This window comes from Centropristis striata, chromosome 10 (genome assembly GCF_030273125.1).
Source record: "Centropristis striata isolate RG_2023a ecotype Rhode Island chromosome 10, C.striata_1.0, whole genome shotgun sequence".
In the NCBI taxonomy this organism is placed as follows: domain Eukaryota; kingdom Metazoa; phylum Chordata; class Actinopteri; order Perciformes; family Serranidae; genus Centropristis; species Centropristis striata.
The window spans coordinates 24,563,807-24,580,424 of record NC_081526.1 but is presented as its reverse complement, the minus strand read 5'-3'; the positions used below and the strand labels follow the sequence as shown (position 1 = coordinate 24,580,424).

At 43.2% G+C, this 16,618-nt stretch overlaps 1 protein-coding gene across 1 annotated transcript in view; it reads left to right on the top strand.

Moving 5' to 3' along the window:
- The first annotated feature begins 1,381 nt into the window (after positions 1 to 1,381).
- The window catches only part of efnb2a (ephrin-B2a), a 29,354-nt gene continuing 14,117 nt past the window's right edge, over positions 1,382 to 16,618 (top strand). The window contains exons 1-2 of the mRNA XM_059343151.1: positions 1,382 to 2,226; positions 13,362 to 13,645. Coding sequence (XP_059199134.1) covers positions 2,114 to 2,226; positions 13,362 to 13,645 — 397 coding nt within the window. The 5' untranslated portion in view covers positions 1,382 to 2,113. The remainder of the gene's footprint in view (positions 2,227 to 13,361; positions 13,646 to 16,618) is intronic.

Sequence of the window (16,618 nt, the reverse complement as noted above, 5' to 3'; positions counted from 1 at the left end):
AGTGAAAGAGATAAATATTTAGAGAAGGTTCGGCAGGGCCCACGCGTGTTAGTCTGGTTAATCTAATACGGTCGTCGGGTTTTCCTTCATCCAGTCTTTGAATGAAATGGATGTTCACGCTGCTGCAATAAACATGCAGTGTGCTGAAAGCCTGCGTCCCTCTCTGTGTTTATTCCAGGCCAGGAAAGGGGAAAAGTGCGATCGGACTCCTCAATTATCTGCTCGGTGTTATATCAGCCTGATAATCAACTAAACTAACAGGCGCAATCCACAGCGGCCGCCTTTCAAAAGCGCCCTGATCGAATTAAGGCGTTAAAAAGTGTCAAAAGTTCACACGTTACATTCGGACACCTGTAATCTACAACCGTCAGAGCTGTGTGTGTGTGTGTTTAGGCCTACTCATCAAATTAGAGGCTATTGACTAAAATTTAAGTGTTTGCAGAAAGTGTGAAAGAGTGCCATTTCATTAGGAACTTTGATTTATGTTAAAAAATAATGTTTAAATAGTCCGGGAAGCGATTAAACAGCACATTTAGGTCTGAACACATAAGTGATAATAACGAAATAATTTTAGTCGGGTACAGGCAGAAAAGCAGAATAATAAAAAAGGTAAAGAAAACATGTTTAAACTTCTTCAAAGATTAAAGAACATGCGGGTTTCCCCTTTAAACTCACTCTATGTGATGAAACAATGTATGTTTTAAATATCACAATGTTCTATTTAATGTGTTATAAATTAATAATCTATTATGTTATTTTTCTTTAGATTGAAAAAACAAAGTAATTTGATTGCGTGTGGCTTTCCTCGGCTGTCTCTGAAGCGGATTTTCCGCTAGTGGGCGCTCGTGTCTTTCGAAAAAACTTGAAGTGCAGTAAAGAGCTCTCAATGGAGACACATGCAGCACTGTGGGCTCAATACAGGCTGTGTGTGAGCCGTCTCCTTCTCATTATGGGCTATCCACAGAAACTCACAGTGCGCCTTATTCCTCGTTTTAGGGTCATAATGATTTTATGAGGAATAAAAAAACAACAATTTATTTCCATGAAATCTGGTCTGTTCAGTTAACCTGCCGTAAGCTTTAAGAGGTGGAATCCACCTTTATTATAATTTTGTGTATTAGGCTATTGGACACTTTTATTATGTTATAATAAGATAAAAATAACATTCACTCAGGTTCACGCACCTGACTATTGACAAAAGTCCACGTTTTGAACACCACTAGTTACCGTACTGAACCAGTTGCCCCCTTTGACTGACAGCAGAGCTCCTACTGACTTCCCCGCCGAGGGACCAATCAGCGGCGTCAGGGGGCGGGGTCTGGGCAAAACCAGCTCCACCAAATATTCCCAGTCGCGGTTCCTTGCAGTTACTTTCCATCCAGGTTTCGGAGCAGCGCTGAGGCATCATCCCTGCGTTGTGTGCGGGCGTTCGGGACGGATCTGCAGGATTCAGCCGCAGCACTTGTTGGGGACCTCTAGTATGAGAACTTCCATTCCAGCTCCTTTGATTTCTTTCATTCTCATATTTGATCATTTTCTTAATTTTGATCACCCGACCTCATTGTTTCGCCTTTCTCATTTTTCTGCTGCTGTCACCCACAGTTTGTTGCTCACCACTACCACCAGCAGCAGCAGCTGAAAGGGGAATATCTCACCATTCCACCACCAGCCATCACTGTCCTTTCCTCTGCTGCTGCTCTGGATTTTGCCGTGCATTTCTGGACTATAACGCAGGGGGATTTATATTTGTATTGATTTCCATCTGCCTCCCGGCCCACAGCGGACAACACCACTTTTTCTCTGTGAGGGATGTATTACAGCGGGGTGAAGTCTGCGCTCTGAACAGGGGAGAATATAAACCCACTGTCCGCTGAGTGAACTACTGCCGTGCGCCTTTGGTTTTTGGAGCAGGTCTCTCATCTGGAGATGCTCTGGTACGTCTGATCGGGGTTTGTGGTCCACGCACATCCCCACTGGATCGGGATATAAGGTGAAGAAATTGCCGCGGTCAGCCCTTTTTCTGGAGCGCTTGTCCTCTGCTTTATTTTTTTGCGGACATATTTGGTTATTTTGAGAAGGATTGTGCACCCACCCGGAGGCGCGCAGGCTCACCATGGGGGACTCGATGTGGAGATATTATTTTGGAGTTTTGTTTATTGCCTTCAAAGTGGACTTGTGCCGGGCGCTCATCCTGGAGTCCATCTACTGGAACACAACAAATACCAAGTAAGTGGAGCAGCCGCGCAGATTACTGACCCCGTAATGCCGTACGCTCTCCTGTATGGCGACGATTTCATGCCAGAGTCCGTTGAAAAATCAGACAATTTAATGTCGGCTTGCTTGCCGCCTAGAGCTTCTGTGCGTAAAATAATTCCAGTTTACATACGGTGGTTTTACTGAAACGACTCCTCAATTCAACATACACTGAGTGGAACAAAGAGCTCTCAGAGTAGCGTGATTTAAATTGTGCCATTATATTTTCATGTAATCCGCACAGTGGTTTTCCACGACATCAGTCTGTTGGAGTCGCGTCTCAAAGTACGATTTGTCATAAATAAATACAGTTTATAGTTGGACATCTGTAGCCGAGTTTCCCAGGGAACCTTAATGCTCCGTCAGAATCTTAAACCGATCTCTGCCGCTCTGCAGTTTAACTCCCATGATTTTTGTACTGAGTTTGGGTTTGCACTACTGACAAGTATCGGGGTTATCCACGTGGATAATAGCCTGAAATGATAACGCAGTCACCCACAGCACATGTCAAGATAAAAGCAACCGTATTTAGGAGTAAACGTTGCTTTCCTGCTTACCTGATAGATTTACTGTTTGCGTCTGGTCGCCGTTGGGGAATATTTACGCGTCGCGGGCAGCGGAGGCCCGCTCGGCCGTGCGTTATAGCAGCGCAGTACACACACAGCTCCCTAGTTTGTGTGATTCATCTATTATTAGTTGTTTATTGGCTTATTTCGGTGGAGTTAGTCAGATATGTGGCTGTTTGGCTAAATTAACGTTGAAGGTAACTTCACGCTTCGCATCCTCTGTCAATAATAACTTCGACTCGGCGTATTATAATTCATTTGTGACGGTAACAGGTTCAAATCAATTAAAAATAGCAGAGCTTTGAAGCTGTATTGAGCTCATTAGCAGGCCCGTTTATTCCCTCACTGCTGTGCTTCCACTGGACCAAATATTAGATGTTTTTCACCCACTGTAACCAAGATAATATTAATGAGAGATAGAAGAGAAGTAAATCCTCGTTGTGCCGAACATGACGAGGCGGAGGCTTCGTGGAGCTGCTGGGACGCACCACCGGGCCTCTGACGCTCTGCTGCGGGTTCCAACTCTTAAGTGTTGAAATAATTAAATAATTAATTGAGCAGTGTGCCAAATTTAAGGGCTGATAATATAAAAGAAATATAGTCGATGAGAGGAAAACTTTTAATAGACTGCTGTGCGCCAACAGCTCTCCACCATTTACAACCACGTATTGCGCCAGTCAGAAACCTAAATGTAAAAGCGTGACAACAACGGCTACGGCTGCGTTCGGAAGTATCATTTCAAGCGATCTCATACACTAGTGTGTGTGTGTTTTTAAAAATAGTGCATTCGCTTTGACCACTGATGGATTATTATTATGAAACAGAGCGAACGACTCGTCTCCCTGCATGTTTATAGACCACATTCTGCAATCTGACATAATCTGAACCCTCCATTTGCCTCCTAAATATTCCTGAAGGCCAAGAGAGGCGGTTAAACTCTTTTCTTCAGATAGAAAAGGTGTCTTTCTCCTCCTCTACACCCCTGGTCTCAGCCCGGCGGGGGGCGCCCCTCTTTGTGGCCGTTTCGTCACGGCCAAACTCCAACTCTCTCAATAATTCAGCTTTTGGCTCGGGTGCAGCCAGAAAGCCCCTCTGCCTCTCAGTCTCCTGCTTTTCATCAGCGGGAAACACACAATGGAGACGTTCTGATGGTCAAACAGGTGTCTGATGTTGCATGTCCATAGGTGCTGGGAATGAACATGGAAACGGGCTGTGCGAACTCGGGCCCTGTTTGTCTCTTGTGCCATTTGTGGAGGGTTTGCGGGACACATCTCTAGTGCTCTATATACAGCACTCGGCCTTCTAGTCTCTTGACCGCCACGGCCATCTGTGTCCCGACGCGTTTGAATCCAGACTGTGCGCCTAATGACGCACTCATTTATACTTTTACCTCATTTTAGGACGGATGGGCAACAAACCCTGTTATTTAAAGCTTCATATCGGTCCAGACTGCATTTTCACACATACATTTCACCCCAAATTGTACTGTTGTGTGTCTGATGTAATGAGTTACGACTAGGCCGATGCATATAGTGCCATTTGATGAGCATTTGCCTTACTAGACAGACGGTGAAGACAAAACACCCAGAATAGTTTTAACAGGATACTTTAGCTTGAATCTGATCTTTGGAGAGAATTTAGGCTGAAGCCATTGCAAAGTGGCTGATGCAGCAAATATATACACAGCTAAGAATGTTTTTTAAAATATCATACTATGTATAGACTTCAGTTTGCTTCCTGTCAAAGCTTTCTTTCTATATAAGGTTCGCCCAACAAGTAATTTTGTGCTTTCAGAAAGCCTTTCTCATAGAGCCAGAACATGAAACCTGCTCCATCTTGGAGCTGCAGCTCTTGTTGCAAATTGGTATGTCATTTCACTTGGCGTGTCATTTTTGATTTTGAAAAAGAGGACAAAACAAAAAAAAGAAAAATGCGTCCACCCTGGGAGCAAGTATAGGCCTCAGGCTGCCACAAATGCAGCGGGCATTCCACGGAATTAGTGTGTGCATGTGCGCATTCTTTGCGTTCTGTCTGGGTGAGAAGTTCAGAGGTAAAAGGCCACAGAGTGATATCATTGTGTGACTGGACACCTCTTTCTCTTTAGGCAAATAGCCCTTTGTGAATTGGAGCACAGCAGGAACAATAACTTTAGTTTGTAGTTCAAGTTCTGTGGCTGGAATAAATATCAACTCTTTCACTATAAAGCACTCTTATTAATTCTTATTACTCATTACCAAAGAGGAAGAGCATACAATTTTTTGAGATCTGGACAGAAACCGTGCCTCTCATTTTCCATACAGCTAATGTCTGATAAATAACTTTCCTGAGTGAGTGTATTATCCTTTTTACAACGTGTTGAAAGTCCCCATGCCTGTGTGTCAGTTATTCCTCCCCGGTAACAGAGAAGCCTAAAGCGTGAATATCTTTATTCAGCAGGTCAGCAATATGCTCAACAGCCCAAGTTGTCCCTGCCTCTTCGTCTCTCTTTTAGTTTGTGTTAGTCCTCCTCTTTGACTATTCAAGGAAGGATGAATGTTAGAAATGTGAAGGCTGCGGGCCAGTCTAATGCCTTTGTGTGTGCAGGCCGGGGGAGAGGATAAAGAAACAGCTAGGCTCTCTCTCCCTCTCTCTCTCACTATGTGTGTACTAAGTGTGTGTGCATCTATATGAGAAAAAAACCCTCCACAGAGCCCACGGCTGTGTCGATTAAACCTCATTGTTGTTTTCGTTTTACTACTTTACTGCCCTTATGCATGAACCTAGTGAGAAAGAAAAAACAAAAAAAAACAAGAGAATGACCCCACCACCTCCCCCCGATCTCCCCAACACACACATAGGCACATCACATCACATCGCACACACCTCCTTCTTCTGGTAATCCATTTTGTAGTTGGGAGGGAGAAACAAAAGAGAGGCCTGCTTTACATGGTTTATGTAAAAGGAGCGCTCCCTCTCTTCCACTGCAGTTCATTAAGAGATTACATAGAAGCCCAAAGGCCCTTTGTGACCGGGCAGTGACGGGGGCATCTCTGTGGGTCCTTTTGTGAATGTAGGGGGGTTAGAGACAGAGAGGGGTGGGGGGTGGGCACAGAGATGCAGGTCCATCGTGAATGAGTGACGAGGCCTTGTGCTGAATGTCGTAACGATGCCCTCCCTCTTCCTCCAGCTATCCCTCCTCCTCAAAACCCCTGCAGTGCCTCTAATTTTGCTTTTTTCTTGTCTTCCCTTCTTTATTTCTGGAGCTGAGAGAGAGAGAAAGATCAGTTGCTTTAATTTAGCTACATCGATCGGCAGAGAGCGTGAGGGAAAAATTGAAGGAGAGAAAGTGAAATCCTGCCATGTTCGACACAGGGTTCACACTGCCGGGGTTATAGAGGTTGACATGGCTTTTTAATGATTACCGCCAAGAGAAAAGTTTTAAGATTGTGTAATAAAAGAACAGGGAGTGAGAGAATAGGAAAAAAGTGAGAGAAATGAAACAGAGACGGAGAGAAGAAAGCGTTGGGGCCCCTTGGGGCGAGGAGGGTAATTATGTCTAGGCCGGCTCAGAACCCATAGGCCTGGATTACTGGATGAAAGGTAGGGCCGAGGGCTCGGAGAGTGCACAGAACCAGAGCTAGGCCGAGGGGGGATAGAGCGACAGGCGGCTTAAAGACCTCTGTCCCCTCGGCCGACAGAGGGCGAAAGCCGGGCGCTGGGAAGAATTGTGGCTGGATTAACCCTAACTATGGCCCGGCTTGGCCTCTTTGTCTGCCGCCTTAATGAATCCTTGCATTGCAGTTGGGATTCAGAGTCAAACAGTTGCTCTTGATCTGCAGTAAATATTCACCCTCACCGTGTTTCACTTTGTTTTCTCATAACTTCGGGGCCACAGGAAGACAATGGAGGCTAGGTTCAGACTGGGGATTATAGCAACCGTGGCTCTGTTTTGCCACACATAAATCCATCAATCCACTGGTTTAAATAGAAAGTCTAAAAGAGACAAGGGGTCAGGAAACAAGGGGGCTATATGGAGATGTGCAGTGACAGGAGGACGCGGGGAAAAACAGGCAGAGGGAGAGACTCACACACGGCCGATCTAAATCTTTTTGTTGTTGTTTTTTACTGTCGACAGATGTAGCGGCCATAACCTCAGGAAGTAGGTCCGCAGTCCTGCTCCTCCTCCTTCTTTTCCCTTTGCCCCAAACATTTCCTCTCCTCTCCTCTCCTCTCCTCTCCTCTCCTCTCCTCTCCTCTCCTCTCCTCTCCTCTCCTCTCCTCTCCTTTCCTCTCCCCTCCCCAAAGCCCTACATACACACACTAAAAAAGACACCAAACATTAAGGTGAAGAGAGGTAGTTAGAAGATAAATGAGAAAAACAGATGTCACCTCTCCAGGAGTCACCCAGAGTGTCGCCCACCTGTGTGTCTGAATCAGCAGGCTTTGTCACGTATGGCTTTCACTTGCTTTGAAACCTAAAATCCGTAACCTAAAATTTACAACTCTATATTTTACAAAAGATAATTTTATTGTATTGCTTTTTTGTAAAAGTCATCACAAAGAAAGGCATGGTCGTCCGCTAACAAGCAATCACAGGCAGAAGTCATTGCTTTAAAGCTCTTTTCCAATAAATGCTTTTTGTTGGAAGAAAATTGCAGCTGTCTGATTTTGCCGTTTCATTATTAAAACCTCAGTATTACAAAAGCCTTTATTTCCAACTCTGACAGAGACGTGGAGATTGTGAGGAGAGAGTTCAGGCACCTGTGGCTGTTCTCACCTTCCCACCAAATGGCCTGACGGTGTGCTTAGAGATGAGAGGAAGGGGGCCGGCTGATGGAGCCGGCAGCTCCGCTCTCTGTCAACTCCTGCTGGCTCTGCTGAGCAGTTTGGTGTGACTGTTTGTAGGGGAAGTGCAGAAGGGCAGATAGAGAGATAAACACTGATGAGAGAAGGAAGAAGAGGAGTGCTACTGTACGCTTGTCTGTTGCTTTCAGTCCTTGTTTCTCGCTCTCATCACCTCCTGTGATTAGCAGAGAGCACACACTGTTCGAGGAGTGCTGCCTCACTGTGGGGAAGGACAAATGATGCGTGACAGAAAACCGGACTGCAGCTCGCAAAGATTTTATTTCATTTTCATATTTTTTTAATTTATCAATTGGTTTTTCAAGTAATCAAGTAATTGTTTAGTCTGTAAAATAGTGAAATAAATGGTCAAAGTGAAGTCTCCAAATGTTTTGTCTGTGCAACAGTCTCCAAAGATAATCATTTATAATTTATAGTTCTAGACAAGACATTATTTATAGTTATAAAACAGACAAAAGTAGCGTTTGTTATTTCGCTTTATAAATGATTTAGTCAACTGATCGATTAAACGACTCTCTAATTCACCTTGATTATTACGCAGAGCTCCATTTACTAATATTAATCATGTCTAGTATTCACAGCAGTAATTTCACTTTTCACACAAAGTTGTTATTTTTGATAGTAATGAATTTGGATATTTTCCTTTGGAAGAAATGATGGCTTTATTGGACTGACAGACTGCTTTGAAAGCAGTGAGACATTTATACTGTGCCATGAATTATTTTGACAAATTCATAAATTAATTAATTTTGCCTTCATTAAAAAAAAGACCATAATCACAAAAAAAAAGTTTATAAATCAATATGTGCATTACATTTTCATATTCCTATAGCTTTTCAATTTCTGTCCTGCAGGATAGAGTTAATGTCTTTAATTCTGCAATCCATACTGAGTCAAAGTATATATATGTCTTTACATTACCTCGCAATTGTTGAGACTCAGCCTTTAATGTATTTAATGCCTAATCTCCAGACTGGCACCAGGCCTGTGTGATAAAGTGCTCTCAGCTCTTTAGTTCAGGAATATTTATGGTGGGGGGAGTCTTACTAAAGGAGGTTTTTTAGGGGGGGCTGGAGGGGTGAAGGGCCAAGTGTGCCTGAAAGCAGGGTGGGGGTCAGGGGTCAAATTAATTTACAATCATAAGATGGTGGGGCTTTATTCCTCCTTGCTAACTGTGCAGTAGCTGCAGCAGGCTCCTCCGCCTGTCTGTGACCTTGTGTACCTGGTGTTTGGTTCTAATGCTGCCCTGGTCCAGGTGTCCGGTATCCGACACATTCAGCCATCACAAAACGCAGCCGGGGGAGGAGACGGAGCGTGGAAGGGCGGTGCAGAACTAATGAATGAGTGTCCAAGTTGACAATCTTCCTCTCTACTCTCATTCCTTGCCATTTCTAACCCCCCTTTTGTGTTTTTTCTAAGAGACAATTCAGAATAGCTCATATTTGCCCTCAGTCAGCCTCTTGGCAGCTTATCTTTAAACCCATATTCAAACAGTTTTATTCTTCTCTGTCAGCATTTATTGAATGCTTTCATTATACAGCACTTTGCTGTAAATCAGCTGGCTAAAATACAAGAGTGTAATAGAGAGGATGGTTTGTGTTAGTCTTGTTTTTTTGCCCCTGGCTAAGGCAGATCTCAATTTTTGAATAGTAAAGCCAGTGAAAGAATATGATACAGCCATTATGACTGTATCTCATATTGTGTGAGGAGAAACACACAGAATAGACACTCAGTGTGCTTGTATGTGAGAGCAGCAGGGACAGAACGAGATGAGATTACCTGTGTGTTGTTATGCAGCTCTCCCTGTGTGTTAGTTTTGTGTAGGTTTGCTCATGTTTGATTTGCTGTTACCCAGTTCCTGTACTGATAGCATTCATGCTAGCAGAGCAGGAGTTCCGACACCCTCTTGATAGTATTGTCAGAAAGGTGTTGCATGTGGTGAAATTCTTGATCAGAAAAGACGTGATTCACCTGTTCACCATGTATGCATGTGTACACTAGGTGTGGGCCTGTACCTGTATGTGTGTCAGAGCTGGCCGATATACTGATATTGCATGGAAATGTAAGATTGACATAATACGATTTTTGATAACCAGTCATCAGTAATGTGGATATAAAGACTATGTGGGTAAAGGAAAACAATATAACAACCAGGAAAGTCAGCAAAGAATTAGTTTAAAAATGATTTCATTTTACTGTAAAGCAGATGCTAAAACCAGACTAAGATAGTATCTATTGATATATTGCCCAGCCCTAATGTTCTGTCTGGGAGTCACTCTGGGAGTGTCAAGTACACAGACATGACTGGTATCAATTGTAACCCATTTGTGCCTAAATAATGTATTTAGTATGATAAGGAAAAAACAGAACATTCAGTTATGTCTGATTAGTCTAAACAGTATAACAGATCACATGAAAAAAAGGATTTTCACTTCATCAACAGTTAAAGTCAGAATTTTTGAAAGTTGGGAAGAATGCTATCATTGTATTCATCCATTTTTTCCATTTCAAATATTTCCCCCCTGTATTTGTGTATATAACCTTGATATCATTTTTTTATGAATCAATATACTCAATAGGCTACTTGATTGTACTACTTGTAGTTTCTGAGGTGCAGCCATTTTCTTATCATGATATAATGAGTCTTTCGTTCATTAATTAAAGAAGTACCCTCATGTGCCCAAAGACTAGAAATCACTTTTGGGGGTTTTGACCTATTTTGAAAATGTCTTCAAATTTGTGTTAACTCAGAGAACACTCTCACCACCTGAAATTCAAAATTTAAGTTGACACAAATGGGTTAAGAGGATGGCAGCACTGGCAAGCTGGGAAACATATCAATATTATATTAATATCGTGATATGAGGGAAGTTATTGTCTTAGAGTTTGGATATAGTAATATGGCATATGGCATGTTGCCTTTTCTTCTGGTTTTAATGGCTGCATTACAGTAAACTGATGTCATTTTGTGAACTTTAATTTTCCTGTAATTGCACTTAGTCTTTATATCCACATAACTGATTATTCATCAAAAGTCTCATTATTTATGTAATTTGTAAAAGCCCAATACTAATATAAAGGTTTTTGTTAAACAACAGTGTGATTTAGATTTTCTCTATATTGCATAGCCCTAAGCACGAGAATACACAGAGTCATAGCTTTGATACACATGGACCCTGAGTATCTGAGCATGATGAGACAAGGCGATAAGGACGTGGAGGTGCAGGATACAGATCTGCTCTTGTGTTGTCATTATGGAAGCAGAGTACTGAAGCACTCTTACATTAACCTTTTTAGATGAATAATGGCCACCACAAACTACGCTACAAACACATACCCCATGACGCGCACAGACGTTTAAAATAAGCACATGCATGCATGCTCTTACCCCTGCATAAACACACATGCCCACTTGCACGCATGAATGAATGCTTCCTACAATGCACGCATGCACGCACACACACACATGGTTAATGCACACACCGACAGCTCCACAGTGTTTGTGTAGAAGTGAAGCCTCCAAGGCCTTTCTAAGGACCTTTCCTCTCTCTCTGTGCTCTACTTCTCCCCCTCATGCCCCTTCCTCGAGACAGACACACACACAACGATGATAAGATAATGCCAGATGGCGCTGCAATGCATAGGCATACATACTCTTCCTCGCTCCCTTCCTTCCTCGCTCTCTCTCTCTCTCTCCCTATGTCCGTCACTGGACACACTGTACCACCGCTGAGTGTGTCCCCAGGGGGCAGAAAAAATATTCACTCGGCCTAGTTAGCCGCTGCGTGTGCACGTATGAGCTCCACTGTGTGTTTCTGTCTATATGTGTGTGCGCACTTGAAATGTAGAAGATGATGCATGCTGTTGGAGGAAGAAGATGTCTGTATCTGTATGTTTGAAAGACAAACAATGTGTGTGTGTGTGTGTGTGTGTGTGTGTGTGTGTGTGTGACAGAGATAGAGAGAGAAGAAGAAGAAAAATGTTTCTGTGAGAGCTAGCAGCCAGTATGTTTATATATATAAAACTGATTATGCGTTGAATTTTTCCCCGCGCTATTTCATTTAGTGCTTTGTTAATTATGAATCGACTGTGCCTTGCCATCCGTCCCCTGTGTGAAGGCTCCCCTGCCACCCTGCGGTGGCTGTCTTTGTAGTCAGGAAAAAACACAGTAAAAGCCTTACGCTGGAGCTCAGGGCTCACTGGGAGAGCAGAAGAGCGTGCTGTTGCAGTCTCATTGCTTTGTAATGATACGAACCGAGGCTTTCCTGTGCTTTTTTCCAGGAAAATAAGTTAAAGTTCACTGGGAGATGCAGGTCCTACTGACACTTAAACACATTTGTATTTACAGTAGAATCATTTTCACACATATTTGGTTGTATCTGTTGATTAGATAATTTAATTGATATGTCAACTAAATTATATTTTAGTTGTATAATGATGTATGGTGTAATGATGGGCAGCCCTGGAATTGCAACTGTTTCTCAGAAAAACAAGCAGAAGATGCCAGCTATTGAAATATTGAAAATAATTAGTAACATTACACTCGCAAAAAAGCTGCAATATCAATTACAGTTATTGTCAATAACCAGCACATAATTCTTTTGATTTATCAATTAATGGTTTGGTTTGTAAAACATCACAGTGGTGAAAAATGACCACCACAATTCTCAAAAGTCTGAAAGTCCAAAACCCAAATATATTCAGTTGCTCTCACAAAAAAATAAAATAATCACAATTTAGAAGAGAGATATTTGGTATTTATGCAACAAAAAAAAAAAGCTTTCAAATATTTTTCTGTCAGTCGACTGGGTTAAAGACCCATTTTCTTGGCTCACAGGTCAGACACAATCACAGAACCACAAGTACATGTGATGAACACATTAAACCTGAATGGTCCCACTTGATATTCTTAACATTTTCAGTAGGCAGTATTTGCAATATTCCTGTCTATTTACTTGCACCAGTATTCACAGTGTACCATAAAAGCCTCCAGGGCATCCATGGTTAACATTTCAAATTATATTCAATTGTAGGGCAAATTGGTTTAGCAGATAAATACAAGGTTTCACCTCAGACTCAAGCTCCAACTGTGAAGGAGTGTGTGAGAGAGCACATGCAATCACAGGGATGCTGCAGGGGCTCTCAGTACTCTAGACTAAACGGCAACATTATTTTACTTTTGGGAAGAGTTTAGGGAAATTCAACTACACTCCCAGACAAACCCCTCCAGGCTCTCTGTCTATCTGCTGTTCCTGTTGTTGTGATTTTGCATCACCACGCTGGGCTTTTATTGTTTTTTAATTTTCTGTTTTGTATGCCAACACTGTTCTGCCATTTCCCTGGCATCCGGGAAGCGCGTTGCCTTCTCTTCATTTATCCGGTTAATTATTCTCTCTATCCATCGCTGCCACAATGCTGAAGAAAAGCTGTGATTTCATCTTCAGATATGGGGTCACTTTGCACCACATGCGTACACACATATACACACATCACACATTCCGCCATTATCCTTCATCATCTAAAATTAATGGACCCAATCATTAATTACCACATCAATAATTAAGCCGACTTCTCTCTTTTTTTAAGATATGGAGAGGCTCAATGGCCAACACTCCAATCCGCAATGCATAATGAATGTCTTATCATCACTTTTTCTGCAGCTCACTCATATCCTTTTTTCCTCCCTGTGTCTGCTTTCAGATTCGTGCCAGGCCAAGGCGTGGTATTGTACCCCCAGATCGGGGATAAGTTGGACATTGTGTGCCCCCGCGTGGACGGCGCGGTTAGTGATGGCGTGGAGTATTACAAGGTATACATGGTGCCTAGGGACCAGCTGGATAGTTGCACTATCACCAAGGCCGACACGCCACTGCTCAACTGTGTCAAACCCGACCAGGACGTCAAGTTCACCCTCAAGTTTCAGGAGTTCAGCCCCAATCTATGGGGCCTGGAGTTCTTCAGGGGGAAAGACTACTACATCATCTGTAAGTACACGTCTCAGCCTGAAGGGATAATAAATTAGGCCTTGCATAATTTAAGGGGGAAAACAGTTTGGCAAGGTTTAAGAACCAGCTGTTGGGGACACACCTTGAATTTAAGGGTCATGTTTGTTGGGTTGTTGTGCATTTTTCTTATTCTAGTCAATAACTGGTAAAACAGTTGGCCCTTGCTCCACCTGACTGTATACATCACAGTTCATACACCTTCCTGAGACCCTGCTGATGGACATTCTGACATATGTATGACATAAAGTAGTAGATGAGGTTGAGGTTGAAGGGAAAGTTGATAATGCTTATCTAACAGATAAAGTGGAGAATTCCTGAAGCATCACAGTTTGAGACTATCCAAAGGATAATTTTTCCCTCAAGATCTTTTAAGTTATAAGCACAAACATTTTAGGTCCATTTTAAGTTATGCTAGAAGTCTCCTTAAATGACTCTGTTGTGTTTTCAAAGACTCTCCCCATGGGATTTGCTTTTTGTATAAATCAAGCTTTTGGCAAGATCCAAATGACAAAATGGGAATCTTGAAGCCAGACCCTTCAAAGTTGTTGTAAAAACGTTGTGAGTTGTGATATTTAAAGACCTTAGTATGCTTGTCAGTTCATGAAACAGCATCTGAAACCTGCTCATCCCAAACCTTTCTAACATGCACCTTTATATGTATACAGACGACACTTACAAACAACTTTGATTGGGACATACTGAACCCTTACAGGTCCTTAGCCATGAGAGATTTAGCAGTTGGTACTCTCCAGTCTCATGGTGCAGGTGTGGCCACTCCACTTTGCTGATTGCCTGTGATGTACTAACGCCATCCTGGGAGGAAGTTCTGATGGGGTTTAGCGACGGCCCCCTGGTTTGAAACATGGGAGGTGGACTGAACCATCTGTGTGGCGCTGATGGGGGGTTTGCAGCAGATAGGACCATCTGTGAGGCTCTGCCACAGCCATCTGTGAGCTGTCACAGTAGGGGAAGGCCATATTTCTGACTGAGTAGAAGGAAGGGGAAGAAAGGAGAGTGAAGAGAGGAGGAAAAGGATGAGCAGGATATACGGCTTATTATCCAAACAGTCCACTGCGGTACAAGAAGTTGAATTTCGTAAAACAAATGTGCAAGGTAACAACTAATTGTACTGTATAAATCCCACATTAAACTGCCTGCAGTAGCCGACTCCTGTGAATTTAAATGTTCTTCTAGGCTCCACAGCACCCAGAAGTCCCACAGAGAGATCTGTCAAGCAGCTGTTTGAGAAAAACAGGTTCACCGACACAATATGCTCATTCAGTTCTGCTTAAGTTAGTTTAAAACTAAACAGGCAACAGTGGCTCCTCTGTCACTAATGTGTCATAGCTGCAGGATATTTGCATGGCGGGGCATGTCTTACTGTCTTACAGTCTAACAGGTACCTTTGTGGTCTTGCAGGTGAGACGTGTATTCAGGCAAATAGAAGCAAATATAGCGGGTTAAAAGGCTCACAGGCAAAATGACACTACATTTTTTGAAAACGCAGAGTAGCGCATATAAATACACCTGTGGAAGCATGCGCGTGCACAAGCATTCACACCCACAGAAGCCTAACAAACCATTAGATGTGGTTTGTGTGTGTGTGTGCTCAAGGACTACAAAGGCTTCTGACTGAAGAGGCGCAGACACGATCCCCCTCCCCTTGTCTCTCTCCACCCAAACGCGGCACTTAATTATTGATGAGCCGATGCTGGTGTTTACTTACCCTGGTTCTCCTGGTGCTCTGCCTGCGCTCCTGCCGCTGATTTTGATCACATTGTGGTGGATCAAAATCGGAGGAGAGAATGTGGTTAGGATCAAGTTCAATTAATGCAGAATGTGGACAAAAGAAAGAAAAAAGTGCAGCAAAGACCATCACAGGTACATATAGGGGTACATGAAGGGCAGATACATGTGTATGAGGGCAAACATGCACGCATGTTGATAATACACACAAACACACACACACACATTGTCCCTCAGGAGACTGAAGCTGCAGCTTCTCTGTGCACACACAGCTGTACTGCTATATACGCCCTGTGACAACAACAGACCCCATCACTATCTATACATCTATAATACCTATTTCTCTCTGTGGCTCTTTATCACAGCCTGAGGAGAGGAGAATATTCAATTCCCCATCGCCTCACGTCCTCTTCATCAGCCTGCCGAGTCGACAAGTTGGAACAGAAAGAGTGGTGGGAAAGTTCAATTGGGAACTTTAAAAAGGGTCGGAAAATCCAATTTTGCAGTTCTTGCAAATTCCCTTTCCACCAACATCCCCACTCCTCCATTCCTCTCCCCCTACCGCCGACATCCCACCTCCCTTCACAGCTACCCAAAATGCTAATGCGTAGCCTAAAGAGAGGAGAGAGGGAGCTGTTTCTCCATTGGAGTGTGTCACGTTTTGCTGTTAATTGCCTCTTCTTGGCTAGCTCTGGCCCCAGTTCTGCAGCTTTAACAGCCCATTGCAGTTGCATTGTTGCACTATGTTGTGTACTTAGTGCTGTTCCTTTATTTCTTGTTGAATCGGCTGCTTGGAGAAGCTCCAGCTTTGCATGGGCAAACAACGGGAGTAAAGCACAAACAAACACACAAACAAACAAGAGACAAAATAAGAGAACTACGCAGAGGTGTGCGTAGGTGGAGTCAGACTCATGGTTGTTTTTACCTCGCGGTGATGGAGTGAGCCAATGTGTGAATCTTTGCCTGTGGGTGTAACTGCATGTGCCTATGTGTCGGGTGAATAAGAAGGGCTTTAGACGTATATATTTAGTTGCCCTGCGTAGCTCCACGTGAAAGCCTCTCCAACTTGTTATTTGTGCCTGTGTGTGTGTGTCCTCGACCCCCGCCTTCCCTCCAGCAGTGCTGTCCAAGATCCATCGGAGTGTGACACCGCCTCAGAAAGTTCACCGCGAGGATTTCATTAGTCTTTTGGAGTGAGCACTCGAT